Genomic DNA, 16,339 nt, shown 5'->3' on the forward strand with positions numbered 1-16,339 from the left:
GCCGCCTGTCTGAACCCCAGCCCTGCTGCTTGCTGTGCGGCCCTGGGCCCTGGCTGAGCACCTCCCCCAGGCTGCTTGCCTCACCTCTGAAGGTGGAGGAGCACAGCTCGGAGGACCCGGCCTGGGTCAGGGGAGGAGAGTGCGCGGCCGGGCCGGCGCTCATAGGAGCACGGGGCAGGCAGCTCGGTAAACACTGGCTGTTGTGGGCACTTAGTAGAAGCGTGACGGATCGCCCTGGAACAAGGCTCTCCGTATTTACTTCCTCTCCAAGTATAACAGACACGTGCACAAAAGTGCTCAGGTGTTCAGATCTACGCATGTCTACGAATGGAATGCACCTGTGTAACCAGCACCCACAGCGGGCCGGCTCCCAAAAGCCACCCAGGGCCCTTCCAGCCTTGATGCCTCATGCCACCCCGACAGCACGTGAGCGCTTGCCCACCGTATGTGCAGGGCATTGGGCCACTGTTCTCTGGGTCTCTTTCTCTTGCCGCCCTGTCTGTGCTCACACTTGGTGCCCCAGAAGCTTCCAGCAGAACAGGCTGCCATCAGAGATCCAATCTCCTGCTGGCGGGCCTGGCGGTTTCTGGTTTCACTGTGAAAACGTTCCGGTGCACGTTCACTGGTGAACAGACACACGCACCACCACTGGGTCCTTCGAATTATCTTTTATTCAGAAATAAAGAGAACTGCCAAGTGCATGGGCCCTTACATCCCCCTTTTCCGTTTCCACATCCTCAGCTGTGGCTTCGGTGACTCGGTCTCACTCTCGTTCTCCCCTTGGGAAGTGCACAGAGGCCAGGTCCTGGGGGCCGGCAGGCGGCAGCCTGGGCACAGTCCCTGCCCCGGGCTGTCTCCCAGCCCCCAGCCGCCGGCCTGATGGAGCCTCCCGGGAAAACAGCCATCCAGGGCCCAGGGCAGAGGAAGTGGATTCCAGCAGGACTCACAGAGAGCAGGTCAGACCTCAGGGAGTATTCCTGGCTATGCAAGAACTAGGAGCCACCTTCCTCCGGCCTTTACTCCCCAGACACGTGGGTAGGCCCTGAACACACCCTCCCTGTGCCCCTTTTCTCGTCTAGAAGGTCTTAGTAATCAACGCCTTCAAAGCCAGCCCGGACTTCCCCACCCAGCCCACCTGTAACCCCTGGGCTCCCTCCCAGCTCCACTATCTGCAGGTGGGCAAGGGCTCTCCCAAACAGGTGAGCATCTGCCCTCCCTTATGCAGGACAGGAGAGGGTGGAAGAGGTCCTGCCTCGCTGGCATGCTCCCACACTTCAGGCTGCTGACTTTTGCTCTGTGGACCGCCTATTATTGACCTTTGAATCAACTCACCTGCTGTGTTTTGCTCCTGGTAAGCAATGATACCCACGCCTCCAATGGCCACGAGGCTCATTCTTGCTCAGGTGGACATCAGAGGCACAATGATGTTCTGCGGTGAAGGGTCCTTCCTACAGCAGGATCTGCCGGACTGTGATGGAACCCAGGACAGCGTCCCGTGTCCACATATTCACACCTGTCTGTATCAGGGACCACTTCACTCCCCCTAGACACACAGTAGGTACTTAGTAAGTGGCTTTTTTTTTTTTTTTTTTTTTAAGTGGCTCTTTTTTGCAGGGGAAAACTCGCTAGCTCCCTCTGTGGTCCTCGGCACATGCAGCCTCCTACTGGGTAGGCCTGGGCTCCTGGCCCGTTAGGTCCTTGCAACCACCAATGAGATGGGCAGGAGAGCTATCGTCTCCATTGGAGCAAATGAGAAACTGAGGGAGTCTGAACTGCTCAGAATATCCCAGCTTCTCAGCTGTCTCTCTGTCCTTGGGCTCAGCGATGTAAGGCTTGGTGGGTAGGCACTGTGAAAAGCTGTTTCGGGTGGAGGTGCTGAATGAGTGCACCCCAGCCCGGGGTACAAACCACACTGATGGCCTCCTGAGTCAAGTCTAGGTCCCACCACAACTGCTCCCCTTCTTGAACCTTTTGCAAGTGCCCTCCACTTCGGGCAAGACACCAAGGAATGTGCGGTAGGGCTGGCATTCTTGGACCTGTGCACCCCGTATATATTTAGCCTCCGCCCTGCCTGGGCATTTGCCCCATGGCTAATGTCCTCAGGGAACCACCTAGCTGCACACCAAGGGTCTGGCAGGCTCTCAGAAGTCTCTGGAAACTGCGCCCCACCCTGGTCCTAAGGCTTGGAACCTCTCTTTTCCAAGGCAGGACCATCTCTCAGTTGACGAGTACATTCCCACCCAGCTGGGGATGGAGACACACAGAAGCTTGTGGCTCAGAAACCAGAATCTGGGAAGCAGAGAATCTGTGACATTGGGCAAGTCCTATGCTAGACCCAGAACATGGGGGGGGGGAGGGGGACGATCAGGAAGTTGGGGTGGAGGGGGGCAGCAACTCAGGACAGGTATGCCCCTGGGAAAGGCTGCGCTAAGGGGCAAGTCCCACCCCACTTCTAGGAGCAGGACACCCCAGCCCCAGAGAGCTCTCCTAGTGGGGCTAGACCAATTCCATGGCTGTGCTGTCCCCGTTCTCAGCTTTCCCATGTGCCAAGAATCAATTCTAGAACATACAGGTAAGCCTCGGCAGGTACATTCTCAAGACTTTCCACCTCCTCTTCTGCTTCCTTCCTGTTCCCTTTCCTCAAAGCCGGCTCCCTGGTCCTAGATGTCGCTGGGTGCTGGTGGGAGCAGGATGTCTCATGTGCAGCAGGAGCTGCCTCTCCGGCCTGCAGCCCCGGTCCCGTGCTGGGTCTCAGTCCTCCTCTGCAAGACGAGGGCCGTCAGATGCCTAATCTGCGCTGTGGGTTAAGCTCTTGTCCCCAGTGGTTTCCGTTCTTTAGTTTGGCACTCGGGGTAAGAAACGGGTTTGACATCTTGACCCAGTACCCACGGGAACACTCACGTACTAAGTGGCCTGAACACAAAGCCATACTCTATGGGAGATGCTCGGGGACTTTCTATTTTACTGTTTTATTTTTATAAAATGCTGTCACCATCCACGTAGCGCCTTCCAGGACCCTGTTGGGGCGGCCAGGACCCAGACAATAAAGCTGCGCACACGTGCAGGCCCCGGGGCGGCGGGCGGGCGGGCGCTGCGGGGACGAGGGAGCCCCGAGGTCGAGGTCGAGGTCGAGGTCGAGGCCACCCGGCCGGAGGGCTGAGCTGGAGCCGGCGGGCCGGGCGGGGCTGGGAGGCGCTGGTGGCCGCGGGGTTTATTTTAAGGGACGCGAAGCTACCGCAGGTTTGGGGGAGGGGAGGGGAGGGATTAAAGGAGAACATGCGCTCAGCACTTTATATTTAGCGGCTGACGCGCCGGAAGCGCTCGTCACCCGCAGCTGCCGCTGCGCCCAGAGGGCAGCCCCCACCCCGCGCGGCTGGGGATCCCCGGCCCCGCACCCCGCCCTCGCTCGGCAGGACCGGCACTCACGGCCCTCTGCCCACGGGGACCCTCGAGCCCGCCCCCTCCCGGGACCGGGAACCCCGAACCCCGCCTCCTCCTCCGGGAAAGGGATCCCCCAACCCCGCCTCCACCTCCCGGGCGGGACAGGGATCCCCGAACCCCGCCTCCACCTCCGGGGACAGGGATCCACCCGAACCCCGCCTCCCCCTCCTCGGACAGGGATCCCCCCAACCCCGCCTCCACCTCCGGGGACAGGGATCCCCGAACCCCGCCTCCCCCTCCCCGGACAAGGATCCCCCAACCCCACCTCCCCCTCCCGGGACAGGGATCCCCGAACCCCGCCCCCTCTCCCGGGACTGGGATCCCCCAACCCCGCCTCCCCCTCCGGGGACAGGGATCCCCCCAACCCCGCCTCCCCCTCCGGGGACAGGGATCCCCCCAACCCCGCCTTCCCCTCCCGGGACAGGGATCCCCGAACCCCGCCCCCTCTCCCGGGACAGGGATCCCCCAACCCCGCCTCCCCCTCCGGGGACAGGGATCCCCCCAACCCCGCCTCCCCCTCCCGGGACAGGGATCCCCCAACCCCGCCTCCCCCTCCGGAGACAGGGATCCCCGAACCCCGCCTCCCCCTCCCCGGACAGGGATCCCCGAACCCCGCCCCCTCTCCCGGGACAGGGATCCCCCAACCCCGCCTCCCCCTCCCCGGACAGGGATCCCCCAACCCCGCCTCCCCCTCCCGGGACAGGGATCCCCGAACCCCGCCCCCTCTCCCGGGACAGGGATCCCCCAACCCCGCCTCCCCCTCCCCGGACAGGGATCCCCGAACCCCGCCCCCTCTCCCGGGACAGGGATCCTCCAACCCCGCCTCCACCTCCGGGGACAGGGACCCTCGCCCTTGCCTCCGCCCCCCGGGGCAGGGACTCCGCCCCACCCGGCCTGGAGAAAGGGAGGGCCCGGGCGCCCGCGGACCGCGTGGCCTCGCAGCCTGGAGCTGGGGAAGCCGCCCGGCCGCTCCTGGAGAGCGGATGCTCGCACGCTCGCGGCCCCGGCGCCCGGGCCCAGGCAGCCGAGCCCCGCCCCGGCCCCGGCCCCGCCCCCGGCCCCGCCCCCGCATTCCCACCCCTCCCCCTCCGCCCCGGGCGGCCCGCGGGGTCTCGTGCTCTCGCCCCGCGCGGGGCCCGCCGGGACTTGGCTGAGGAGGGGGCGGAGCGCGGGGAAAGCCCGCCCGGGCCCGCGGCGCCGTCTGCGCAGGCGCGGAGCGCGGGCCCGCCCCCCGGCCGGCGGCGCGGCCATATTTAAAGGGAGGCCGGCGCGCGGGCCAATGGGCGGCGGGCGTGCGGGGGCGGGGCGTGGCGGCGCGAGGCCCCGGATGTGGCTGCGGCGGCCCCTCCTCCCCCGCGCTCCCCTCAGACCCCCGGCCGCGCGCCGCCGCTCGCTCGCTGGTCCCCGCGCAGGCCGGTCGGGCGGCGGTGAGGAGGCGCCGAGGCGGCGGGGCGGGCGGCGGCGGCGGCGGCGGCGAGGCGACCGCGCGGAGGCGGGCGGGCGGGCGGCGCCATGAGCGGCTCGTCGGGCACCCCGTACCTGGGCAGCAAGATCAGCCTCATCTCCAAGGCGCAGATCCGCTACGAGGGCATCCTCTACACCATCGACACCGACAACTCCACCGTGGCGCTCGCCAAAGGTAGCGCCCGCCGCCCCCGCCGCCCCCGCCGCCCCCGCCGGCCCCGCCGCCCCAACCGCCCGGCCCCGCCCGCCAACAGCCCGCGCCCCGCCCGCCCCGCGCCCGCCCGCACAATGGGCTCCGGGCCCGCGGCGGCTCATTGTGCGCGGCCCGCGGGGGGGGGCGGGGGCGCGGGCGCGGGCGCGGGGGCGGGGGGCGAGCCGGCCCCCTCCCCTCCCCCCTCCCCCCTCCCCCCGCCCCGCGCACCTCTGCAGGTGGGGCCGCCGCGGCCGGGGGCGGGGCCAGGGGCCTCCCGAACTCGGCCCCTGCGAGCCCTTCTGGAACCCATTAAGCAGCTGGGGCCCGGAGCCTGAACAAACACCGCCGGAATGGAACCGCCCGCCCCGGGGGCAGCGCCGCCCGCCCCGGGGGCCCCGCCTGAAGCGCCGTCCTGCCCCGCTGCACCCGCGGCCGCCCGCCTCCCCCCGGCGCGGGAGCCACCCGCCACCCCGCACCCCGCCCCCCGCCCCCGGCCCCGGAGCAGCCCAGAACCTTCGCCCGCCCAGTCGAGGCAGGAGGTGGCCGCAAAGTTTCTTTGTCCTCATGCTCCAGGGAAGATGGCGAGTGTCCTTCCCTTGAGCGCAGCCCGGTCCGCAGGGTGTCGGCGGGCCTCGAAGGGTCCAGCTCAGCCTGCGCCGTCAGAGGGAGCTCGGCCTCCAGGCCTGGACGACGCAGCCATTCCAGACTGGGGGGGGGGGGGGGGGGTCCGTCCCAAAGCCCGGCGCCCGGGTTCCAGGGCAGCCCGGGAGGATTCGGGACCGCGTACAGGGCCGCGTGCTGACGTGGACTCCTGGCACCGAGCGTGTCGGGCTTGAGGTCCCCGTTGGGGAAACTGAGGCCCAGAGCCTGTGGTCTTCAGCAGGGCTGGTAGTTAGATCAGATGGAGGCTGTGTCAAGAGATGCAGGAGGATGGACTTGGAGAGCCCTCCAGACCCGCACCCCCCCCCCCCCCCCCCCCCCAGAAGGCACCCGGTGCTTGCAGGCTGGGACTGTGGATCCAGGTCCTGGGCCTGCTCCTCCGGCTGCTCTTAGTAGCTCTTCCCCAGGCAGGTTGCAGGAGGGCGAGGGGAGCAGCCTCCCGGCTTCTCTCCTGACAAACTCCCCAGGATGACGGACGTGGGGTGAGGTTTCAGGCTGTTTAATCTAGAAGTGGGGTGTAAACAGCGCTCGCTGCTCTGCCAAGCTGACCTGGTTTGCTGGGGGGGGAGGGGCGCTGGGCCTCCTGTGTTCACACTTGAGAACGTTCAACTTCACGGGACGTCAGGCCGACGAGCCATTAACGTGTCTTTGTGACCTAGAACCTTTTGGAGCAGTGCCAGCCGGGGTTTTGTGGGTAATATCCCCTGGAAGCTGGGGCCGGGGGTACCGTGCCGCGGATGGTGTGCAGGGCAGGCCAGTCGCGGAGCACTTGAGAGCTGCAGTGCAAGAGGATGGGTGGATGGAGCGCCCTTGGCCGAGGACGGCAACCTAATGCTGCTTTCTCTCAACTCCAAAGTGAGGTCTTTTGGTACCGAAGACCGTCCCACAGATAGGCCGGCCCCCCCGAGAGAGGAAATCTATGAGTACATCATTTTCCGGGGAAGCGATATCAAGGATATTACCGTGTGTGAACCCCCAAAAGCTCAGCACACCCTCCCTCAGGATCCTGCTATTGTTCAAGTAAGTGTGTTGCTCTGCTTCACTGTGGGCACGGTTTCCAGAGGCGCTGGTTTCCAAATGGAACTTGGTGTCATCTGTTTGGCGGGAGCGCTCAACTCGAGGAATAGCCTTTTAGTGAGAAGTGGTTTAATTTGTGTCCAGGCTGTTGGTGTTCCTGCGAAAGGTCTTAACCTCAGCAGGCGCTAGCATGTACTGTAAAGTGAGACTCTCTGTCTTGTGAGAAGGGGGTGGTGTTCTAGTCTTGTCTGGGGTGCTTGGGGAATCCACGTTTGTCCTTAGTGTTTGGGTTGGGACAGCAGGACTTGCTCTCTTGACACGGTCCAGATTTTACATGCCAGTGTTGTGGGACATTGAGTTTGCAATTCTTACACCATACACTTGCTCGGTCTATTAAGGCATGACTTTAAAAAAGTCTTTATTGTTTTCTAAGATTTGAGAGAGGGAGTGTGTGCGTGCACCAGAGAGTGCATGAGAGGGGAGGAGTGTAGAAGCAGACTCCCCACTGAGCAGGGAGTCCTGATGAGATGGTGGGGCTCCTGGTGGGGCTCCGGGCTGGATGGGGCTGGATGGGGCTGGATGAGATGTGGAGCTTGATCCCAGGACCCGGGTGACCATGACCTGAGCCTAAGGCAGACACTTAACTGAGCCACCCAGGTGCTCCCATTTAGGCATAATTTGCCCTGGATGACCAGGGAGTCTAGGTTAATGGTCTCTTGATTTGCAAATTTAAATAGTCAGGGGGTTTCTCTGTGGGAGATAGGAGTGTGCCCTGGGGGTGCTCTGGGGACAGGTGGAGGAACTCTGGGCCAGACTTAGGAAAGGTTTGAAGGGAAAGTTCCTGGGGACTTAAGAAGAGCCAGGCCTTGAGAGACAAAGGGGCCTGCCTTTTGGGAGCAACAGAGGCAGCAGTGTCCCTGAAGACGGGACCAGAGAAACGATGCTTATGCTCATCTGGGAACCCCACAGCTATGCTCTTGCCTGTTACGGGCAGGGCCTAATTGAGGATGGTGTGACCATCCTCTTAGAGAGGCTAAACTACTTGATGACAGTGGAGTGCCATTAGAGGGGTTGAGTTCTGGGAAATTCAGGTTTGAGTTACCTGAACAGGTGGCACTGGGTATAGAATGTGGGAAAGGCATCTTTGAACTCCCTTAGATTATCTTGGAAGCGTCCCCTGTGCCCCCCAGTCTCCAAGAACTTAGGCTGACAAACCATGCTGCCTTTCCCTGTCTGAGCAGCACTTTCCAGGTGGGTGAGGGGAGGGCCTTGCGCTGCACTCATCTGTGTGTCTCCTTGCTCAGTCTTCCCTGGGCTCGGGCTCGGCCTCCTCCTTCCAGCCACACGTGCCTTACAGCCCCTTCAGAGGGATGCCACCCTACAGCCAGCTGGCTGCCAGCTCTCTGCTCAGCCAGCAGTACGCTGCTTCCTTGGGTCTAGGTGAGTAACCTGTTTCTCTCTGGTAAAGTACTTTTGCTGTGACCTCCAGGAGGCGGGGCCACGGACCCTGCTAGTGGGGACACTCTGTTCTTGGGATACTCAGTTTGTATCGCACGCTTTGTACATTACTCAGTGCAACCTGAGCTAGTTAGAACGCTTAGTATCTACTCAGTGGAGAGAGGAGGAAGCAGGCTGAATCTTGGAACAGAGAATCCAATCAAAATTATTTGAAACGTTGGTTTGGGCGGAAGTCATGGTACATTTGCTTCAATAAGAAGCAAGTGTTAGGTCTGATTACAGTTGAGTTCTAAGTATTGGCACATTTGTAAGCCTACAAATAAAAAAAGCTAATACGTATTATATTCATTCATTTTGTTGTCCATGCTTTGCTCAAAAGTTTTCCTGAAGATGGACTAACTCTGGAATGAGGTTCTCTTCTGCACCTGTAGAGTGAGAGTCTACCTGGCCTTGGATGCAGCTTTGTGAAGTGTTCAGACCACGGAGTTGGCAGGCTCACACTCCAGCGCAGGGCTGTGAGCAGGCCCTGTGACAGTTCTTGGTCACTTTTTTAAATCAAGTCCTCTTGATTGCTGTTCTTAGCGTGGGTGCCCTTCTCAGCCTGGCTCACTGCGTTTCTAGAATAGGTTTGTGTGAGCCACGTGTCCTACGAGAGATTGCTTGACTCTTTCCAAGCTTGCTGGACACAGGGTGAGTGGCTCATTACTTATTTGTGTGCTTTCTCTTTTGCTCTTCTCTCCTCTGTCTTCTTTTAGAGAAGCTGGTGAGCCCTCCAGCCTCGGCCGCAGCTTCCAGCCCTAGTTCTTCTCCATCTCCACAGCCCGCCTCAGAGCTTGACATGTCCTCAGAGCCACATCAGCTCACTTCCAAGGGTAACCGCAGTTTGGGAGAGCTGCATGCTGTCTTGCCATCCTGAGAGCAAGGGGGTAAACCAGTAGCCCAGAGTGACAGTAGCTGTAGCAGATAATTTGCCCAGCCCACGGGTCAATTAAGCTGCTTCCGTTTGGTTCAATATGTAGTCATGATTTATTAATTAACTTGCCCAGTTTTAAAGAAGTGATTGGAAAGAACTGACCAAACACTTGTTCACTCTTCCTGGGTCCAGGGTCTGTGTTGACCTGTACCGAGACTACCAAATATGTGAATTTTGCCTCTGCATGGAAAGCCTTTCCCTGGGGGTTTCTGCTGTTCCCAGGTGTGTTCTAGATTGCTGGGTGTGAGACTGCAGGAGAGAGTCACTAAGAAACTCACGTTGTTTTGGGATCTGTGCGCCACATTTGTTGCCCGTCCAAGGGGCCGCAGGTGTCTTCTTAACATGAAGCCCCTTTAAAATCGAGAGACTCGATCGAGCCGTTGACCAGGTGAAGGGTGTGGGCCTAATGGCCAGCTTGTTAATGCTGGTGTGTACCACCTGCCTCAGCTGGGCTGTGGCATCTCTTGGGGTTTCTTGACCTTTCCTGGTGTTCTTATTTCATTGGAGAGCTGAGACTCCTATGCCCGACTGTTCAAGGTAGAGCACAGGTGCTGTGCCCTCCCCACCTCAGAGGCTCGGTCCAAGATCGCACCTGGAGCTTCCATCCACTGTGACACACAACTACCGTCTGTTATGTGCTCCTGCGTGGATGCCAATGTGTCCAAGCTATATAGAAGCAGTCCTGTTTTTTTGTTTTTAAGATTTTATTTATTTATTCATGAGAAACACAAAGGCAGAGACCCAGGCAGAGGGAGAAGCAGGCTCCATGCAGGGAGCCCGACATGGGACTTGATCCTGGGTTTCCAGGACCAGGCTCTGGGCCGAAGGCGGCGCCAAACCGCTGAGCCACCCGGGCTGCCCAGAAGCAGTCCTGTTTTTGTTTTTTTCTGGTTAAAGTTTACATTAGATAATTGGTTGTTCTTTGGGTTGTTTGCATAAAACTGCTCGTAAGGCAAGATAGTTTAGCTGGTTTGGTTTTATCATAAGCACATGAGCCTGGGAGTCATGCCCCATGGAGTTAGAGTGTAGCAGGAGCAGTCCGGCTGCGTCTCTGGGAACACCCTGCTGGGCAAGGTGGCAGGCCGGGGAGGGGGCTGTTCTAATGTGGTGCCTGTCGTGGAGCTAACCGCCAGATGCCAGTATGCAAGGCCATGAGCACTTTCCGTGCTGGTCATAAGGGATTTTTCACAGTAAATCCCTTAGTGTGGTGTGCCACGAGGAAAACAAGAAAGGTGAAAGAGCCAAATTTCACACATAATGAGCTGAATCTCATCATAGCTACCTCTGTGGTTAGAGTCAGTTTTTGTGTCTCGAAGCTCTGGACCTCCACCCAGCACCGCACCGCCCCCCCCCACCTTTAGACTATAGGGAGGGGAGGAGAGGACGTGGGCCAGTGTGGGTGGCATGCCCTCTCCCTGCTTCTTCAGAGGACACCTCAGGAGCTGGGGCCTCTGCTGAGGCTCGGCCTCTGGGCTTGGAGCTGCTGTGCTCCGGGATGGGGCTGCAGTGTTGTGGGAACAGACTTCACATGGCCGCCTCCAGAGGCAGCTTGGGAGCCTTGGCTTCTTCCAGCTGTATTACTTTTCTATAGTCGGGTCTTACTACGGCATCCTTTCTGTTGTGCATCAAGCAGAAACAACAGTGTTCTAGAATTTAAGGAGTGACCACTGCATATGCTGGAAGATCGGACTGAGATGGTTCTTGTCCAGCATGGACTGGAACAAAATTCCGTGAATTTGCCAGCATCTTGGAATCCACAGAGCCCCCTTGGGGTTAGAATTTATGTGGTTTTGGAAAGCTTTGTTCGTTTGTTTTTTGCATCCCATTCCCCATCCTGGAAAGCTGTTTCTAAACTACCTGGGAGGTATTGGTTTTTGGCAGGGTGTTTTTTCTCCTCCAGGCTTGGGGATCCTGGGGCTCGGGGCTCCTGGATGAACTGGCCTTGTTGCTGCCTATTAGACTTGGGGTGGGGTGGGGGTCCATCTGGGAGGCTTTGCCAGGATTGGGAGAGTCTCCAGGTGGTTACCTACAGCTGCCTGACAGGCCACCCAGGAGTGGCTGGAGGGGCGTGAGGTTTTCTCCTCCCTGGTTTTCAGCCCTCCTTCCCTTCTTGTCTCAGGAGCTGGTTTTCCATCCGTCCCCGTCGGCAAGAGCCCCATGGTGGAGCAGGCTGTCCAGACTGGTTCTGTTGATAACCTGAGCACCAAAAAGCTGTTACCTGGCAAGGGCCCTGTGGGGATGCAGCTCAACGGGCGCCCCGCCCAGCCAAGCAGCAAGACCACCAGCGGTACTTGACCCCTTCACTCTGGAGTTTGCTTCATGTTCTCAAAGCGGCATGCTGCTTCCTGGGGTTCTTTTTTCCTTTCTCCTTTTTTTTTTTTTTTTTTTTTTTTTTTTTTGATTAAAAAACACTGCCCTCTGCCCCCTCATCCTAAATACTATGTGCTTTTGCAGGGTCTCCCCTTGCTGCATGTCCCCCGTGGTGGTGCCACCCTCCTTCCATCGCTGGGCTCTGCTATTGTAGGCGCTTGCCTTACTCTTACCTTTTGCGCCTTAGATGTAGTTCAGCCGGCAGCTGTGCAAAGTCAAGGGCAGGTGAATGACGAGAACAGAAGACCTCAGAGGAGGAGATCAGGTAACAGCTGTTGCCACTTGAGTTCTGGGGAGCTGTGAACCATCCAGGTGTGCTCTGCTTAACCCCCCATCTCTGGGTGACAGTTTCAGGGGGTGCTGGGGCTCAGTGTCTGCTTCAGTGTGCTCTGTTCCCTCTCTGTCGTCTGTCTCACGCTGAGTGACATCATATTGGTGGCTCACCAGCCGTGGCTTCCTTTCTTACAGGGAACAGACGAACGAGGAACCGTTCCAGGGGGCAGAACCGCCCACCTAACGTCAAGGAAAACACAATCAAGTTTGAAGGCGACTTTGATTTTGAGAGTGCCAATGCCCAGTTCAACAGAGAGGAGCTGGACAAAGAGTTTAAGAAGAAACTGAATTTTAAAGGTGTTTGTCGTTATTCAGAAATTGCCCTCTTGGCCCAGGGGCTCAGGAGTATCTGCAGAAGCAGGTCACAGGAAGATGGGTGGAGAGGCAGGGCAGTTGGGTCTGGGGGGTCCCAGCGTGGAAGGTGGTGCCCTCTAAGTAGTTGCTGAATGAGGGAGGAGAAGCCCTGGGGCACTGCGGAGACACTGGGGAGGAGGCTGTAGACCATGTGGCCCCGGGGCGGCCAGGACTGTGGTTAGGATTTAGAGGAGGGGTTTCCTCGAACCCCAGAGACCCCCTGAAGCACTTCCAGGTGTGAGGACAGCTGCCAGGTAGAACGGGTACTCTGTTTGCTTCCCGGCATCCCATGTGTTCTCCGTGCAGATGACAAAGCTGAGAAAGGGGACGAGAAGGACCCAGCAGTGGTGACTCAGAGTGATGAGGCTCCTGCTGACGAAGACCACCTGGGGCCTAACTGCTACTATGACAAGTCCAAGTCCTTCTTTGACAACATCTCCTCGGAGCTCAAGACCAGGTCAGAGGTCCCGGGTGAGGGCACCGGGCTCGGGGCTGGCGAGGGCTGGATGAGCTGGCAGGAAGACGCTCGTTCTGCCTCAGGTCTCTGGAGATATGCTCTCCTGAAGACCAGACTCAGATCTAAGTTCCTACTCACATCTTTGCCTTGTGGATATATCTGTCCCGGTGGCACCAGCAGATGACAGTGTGGGAACCCCCGGCGGTCACAGGCCCCTAAGGGGTCTGACCAGGGTCCAGCCCAGACTTCCGTCTTGGCTTTGCTACCTCTTATTCTCTTAAGGCTGGGCTTGGCGCTGCCCTCCCCAGCTGAGTGGCTGCATCATTCAAGTCTACACCACTTGGTCCTGGCCTGTTCTGGGTTCCCCATTGACCCCGGGGGCCTGAGGGCCTCGGTCTTTGCAGCAGCTGGCCCGCGTGTTCTGTTGGGGTGTTCTTTCACCTGATTGCTGGAGACTGGGGACCCTATCGTGCATTCTTAGAGCCTCGCAGCTGGTACTCCGATGCCACCATGTGAAAAAGCTGGACGATAAATGGAATCTCTACAGAGGGCAGAGCGTAGATCTCCAGATCCATTTGTTTTGTACACAGAGGGCCAGACACACTGCTGGGCATCGAGGGCGCAGCACAGAACAGGCTACTTCCCCACGTTCGTATCCCGGCAGGGGAAAACATACACACACGCCCACATGAGAGAGATGCCCCAGCGAACAAGAGGGAGGAGGCCGGGCAGCGGGAGGGTGAAGGTAAATGGAGTGTGGAGGTCTCCCGCCGTGCGCTGTGGGGGAATGAAGACAGGCTGCCGGGGCGAGCCGGCCGGTGTGCGTCTCCCACCCGCCAGAGCAGAGTCCGAGGGAGTTGGTCTGGGCTGAAGGGGACACGTGCATGGGGCTTATTAGGTCACGGTGACGACCAGCTCGTGTGCCGAGAGTCCTGGGCAGCTGTCCGGGTCGGAGCCAGGGAGCCAGGCCGTCTGACGCCTCCGCGGTGTCTGTCGAGTGTACTGAAGGGGGACAAGGGTTGAGGCCGGGTGCCCGTCTGGCTTCTGCGGTAATCTGGGTGTTTGGGGAGAGGGTGGGGCTGGGGCTAGAGGAGAGAGTGGGGCTTCTGAACCGGCTTTGAAAGGGGAGCAGACGAGGTTTGCGGACAGGGCGTGGGGAGAACCAGAGCGACTCTCTGGGTGGTTGGCCTGGGCAGTCGAAGGGTGCAGCTGCTCATTCTTTAAGTGAGGCCTGCGGGGGGCTCGGCGCTGGGTTGTGGTGCCCGCGAGCTGCCTGTAAACGGACACGGGGGTCCTTGCCTGAGCTACACGGGCGGGTGCTGGGGCAGCGTGCAGTGTTGCGGCCCTGTCCCCGCTGCCCCTGGAGCACAAGCATCCTATTCCTAGAGACCCTGCTCCACCTACACCAACTCCCTCCTCATGCACTAAACTTAGCTGACGGGGTCCGTGTCTCAGAACCCAGGTGGGCACTGCCCAGTGTCATGTGTTTGCCGTAGTTGCTAAAGGCGTGACAGTCCATGCTCAGCAGCCAAGTCCAGTGACAGACTCCCCTGGTCGGTGGGGTATCTGGGAGCTCCCGCAGTGTCGGTTCTGTGGCTGCCGGGTCCCGACGGGGTCACCTGCTCTGCTGGCTCCAGCAGCACTAACCACCTGCCTGCCTTCCCTTCCTCCTGGGCTGGGAGGCCGGGCTCTGGCTCGGAGCCGTGAGCTGGCACTGCTGCACTTGGTCTCACTGTACCTGTCTGTGCTTCAGTTCCAGGCGGACTACGTGGGCTGAGGAGCGGAAGCTCAACACAGAGACCTTTGGGGTGTCGGGAAGGTTTCTTCGTGGCCGTAGCTTCAGGGGTGGATTTCGAGGGGGCAGGGGCAATGGGACAACCCGCCGCAACCCAACTTCCCACCGAGCGGGGACTGGCAGGGTGTAAGGACGCAGCCCCAGGTGAGTGAGGGAAGGAGGCTGCTGGGCCCTTGGGGGGGCGGGCATTGGGGTGGGAGTTCCCCGATGGGCAGCCTCTGCGGGGGGAGCGGGGAGCAGCTGGCTGGGCTTCCAGTAAGAAGGGATGCCTCCAGAATCCAGGCCACGAGGAGGGCCCTGACCCTCCGAACCGCCCAGAGGGCTCCCAGGGACTCAGGCCCAGTGTTGTCGGAGAGTTGCGAGCCTGTCGCCCCACAGGGACCCCGAGACAGGTGTGTCCTGGGGCTGACCCGCCCCAGCTGGGTGGGACCTGGAGCTTGTACTCCCTGTCCCCAGTACGTACAAAGATGATTTTCATTGTTGGTTGTGATTGGAAAGTCCGGGGAGCCCTGGCCTGATCGGGATGTCCTCCCTGGGAGTCTGCGTGCCTGGCTCATGCCGGGTGGCGCCTAGTGGAATGGAACGTGCTCACTGGGTGTCCTGTCCCCGTCTTGCAGGCACCTGCGGAGGCAGCACAGAAGTGGAGCTGGGTCTGAGGCTGTTGGAAATCGCTGCACTTACTGGGGAGACGTGGGTCACTTTGTTTACTGAGTTCGGAAAATTTGCGCACTACTACTTAGGTTTCGGACTTAATTGGACTTGGACATGGTCTGAGTTAGAACCACTTGTTTTGGGGGGAAGTATTCATGGGTAACCTCTTTGAGGTATCTTGGCCTGTCTTTCCTCTTTAGTTGCGCACAGCCTGATTCTAAGGTCTTGGTATTTTGGGAAAAGGTTTCTAGAGCAAAAGCTTGATCCTCACTTTGTGACTTTTTTGTGACAGCTTTGACTTTTTTAAAGTGGAACCAAATCTCATTTGGCAAATGTGACAGCCAAGCGTATCTCTGTAACCCAGCTGGCCTCTGGTGCTGCTGGCCTGGCACTCCCATTGCCACAGGTGGGGTCTCAGGAGCCAGGCAGGGCCAGCATGGGAGCGTGTGGGGGTGGGGGGCCCAGGGCAGGGAAAGTGGGGTGTCCCACGGATCATGTTGTATAAGCAAACCAGACAACCCTTACATCCCGAGTGGCGATGTCAAGGTTGAGGGCTGGTGGGGTTGGGGGGGAGGGGCGGGGAGACGGGGGAATCTTGGTGGCTTAGGAAGGGGGTCCTGAACGTGAGCTAGGCACTGTTGCTCAGAGCCTGGCTTCCACAGGAACCGGGTGGGGGCCAACGTCCAGGGCCAGCCCCCCCACGGGCTCCCCAGCCTTCCCGCCCTGCCATCCCCTGACCCAGGCCAGTCAGTGTTGGACTCTGGCCACTGTTCAGTGTCTCATCCACTTGGAAATGAGCCAGTCTTTTTTGCAAAGTCGGTTGACCGAGAACCTTTTTCTTCTCAACTGTAAATAGTTGTGTTTTTGTTTTACATTGGGTGGAGGGAGGGTGGGGAATATAAATTTGTTGCATGAGTAAATGGGTCAGACCTTTAGTGTAAGCATGCGCCCTTCTGCCAGAGAGGGCATCGTGTTGAACATAAGCACCTTGGTAACTAAACCCCTTTACATAGCTATAAAGGTTTTAGTTCTGTATTGATTCAGTTACTGTAAAAGCTTGGGTTTATTTTTGTAGGACTTAATGGCTAAGAATTAGAACATAGCAGTGGGCTGCTCTGTTGGAGTAATGTAAATTGTAATTATAAATAAACATGCAAACCTTTAAAACTTTTT

At 59.4% G+C, this 16,339-nt stretch overlaps 1 protein-coding gene and 1 long non-coding RNA gene across 10 annotated transcripts; one reads left to right on the forward strand and one right to left on the reverse strand.

The window, feature by feature from the left end:
• Window positions 1–653: 653 nt before the first annotated feature.
• On the reverse strand, window positions 654–5,104 carry LOC111092159. Of its 3 annotated transcripts, none has more exons than XR_005378104.1 (3): window positions 4,981–5,104; window positions 2,571–2,762; window positions 654–1,543 (listed from the first exon to the last, which is right to left on the reverse strand). It is a non-coding gene; the product is annotated as an uncharacterized LOC111092159 (long non-coding RNA). The 3 variants fall into 3 exon arrangements; XR_005378103.1 differs by adding an exon at window positions 2,993–3,231 and having other exon boundaries at window positions 654–2,762; window positions 4,981–5,076; XR_005378102.1 differs by having other exon boundaries at window positions 654–2,762.
• Window positions 4,919–16,337, forward strand: LSM14B (LSM family member 14B). Of its 7 annotated transcripts, none has more exons than XM_038572781.1 (11): window positions 4,920–5,080; window positions 6,615–6,778; window positions 8,080–8,215; window positions 8,989–9,105; window positions 11,326–11,493; window positions 11,764–11,841; window positions 12,045–12,206; window positions 12,570–12,720; window positions 13,311–13,465; window positions 14,474–14,659; window positions 15,133–16,337. In XM_038572781.1, exons 1-11 carry the CDS (start codon window positions 4,954–4,956, stop codon window positions 15,327–15,329), a joined length of 1,641 nt encoding a protein of 546 aa, XP_038428709.1. In that variant the 5' UTR covers window positions 4,920–4,953; the 3' UTR covers window positions 15,330–16,337. The 7 variants fall into 7 exon arrangements, with proteins under 7 accessions (XP_038428710.1, XP_038428709.1, XP_038428713.1 ...); XM_038572784.1 differs by lacking the exon at window positions 4,920–5,080 and adding an exon at window positions 6,089–6,240; XM_038572782.1 differs by lacking the exon at window positions 11,764–11,841 and having other exon boundaries at window positions 4,919–5,080.
• Window positions 16,338–16,339: the final 2 nt, after the last annotated feature.

The sequence above is a fragment of the Canis lupus genome, chromosome 24 (assembly GCF_011100685.1).
Source record: "Canis lupus familiaris isolate Mischka breed German Shepherd chromosome 24, alternate assembly UU_Cfam_GSD_1.0, whole genome shotgun sequence".
Taxonomy (NCBI): domain Eukaryota; kingdom Metazoa; phylum Chordata; class Mammalia; order Carnivora; family Canidae; genus Canis; species Canis lupus.

What these genes read in the sequence shown, in the direction of transcription:
- LSM14B (XM_038572781.1), top strand. Translation starts at nt 4,954, where the DNA reads ATGAGCGGCTCGTCGGGCACCCCGTACCTGGGCAGCAAGATCAGCCTC. An exon ending in CACCGTGGCGCTCGCCAAAG is followed by an intron (nt 5,081 to 6,614) that starts GTAGCGCCCGCC and finishes TCAACTCCAAAG; the next exon opens with TGAGGTCTTTTGGTACCGAA. An exon ending in TCCTCGGAGCTCAAGACCAG is followed by an intron (nt 12,721 to 13,310) that starts GTCAGAGGTCCC and finishes TTTTGTACACAG; the next exon opens with AGGGCCAGACACACTGCTGG.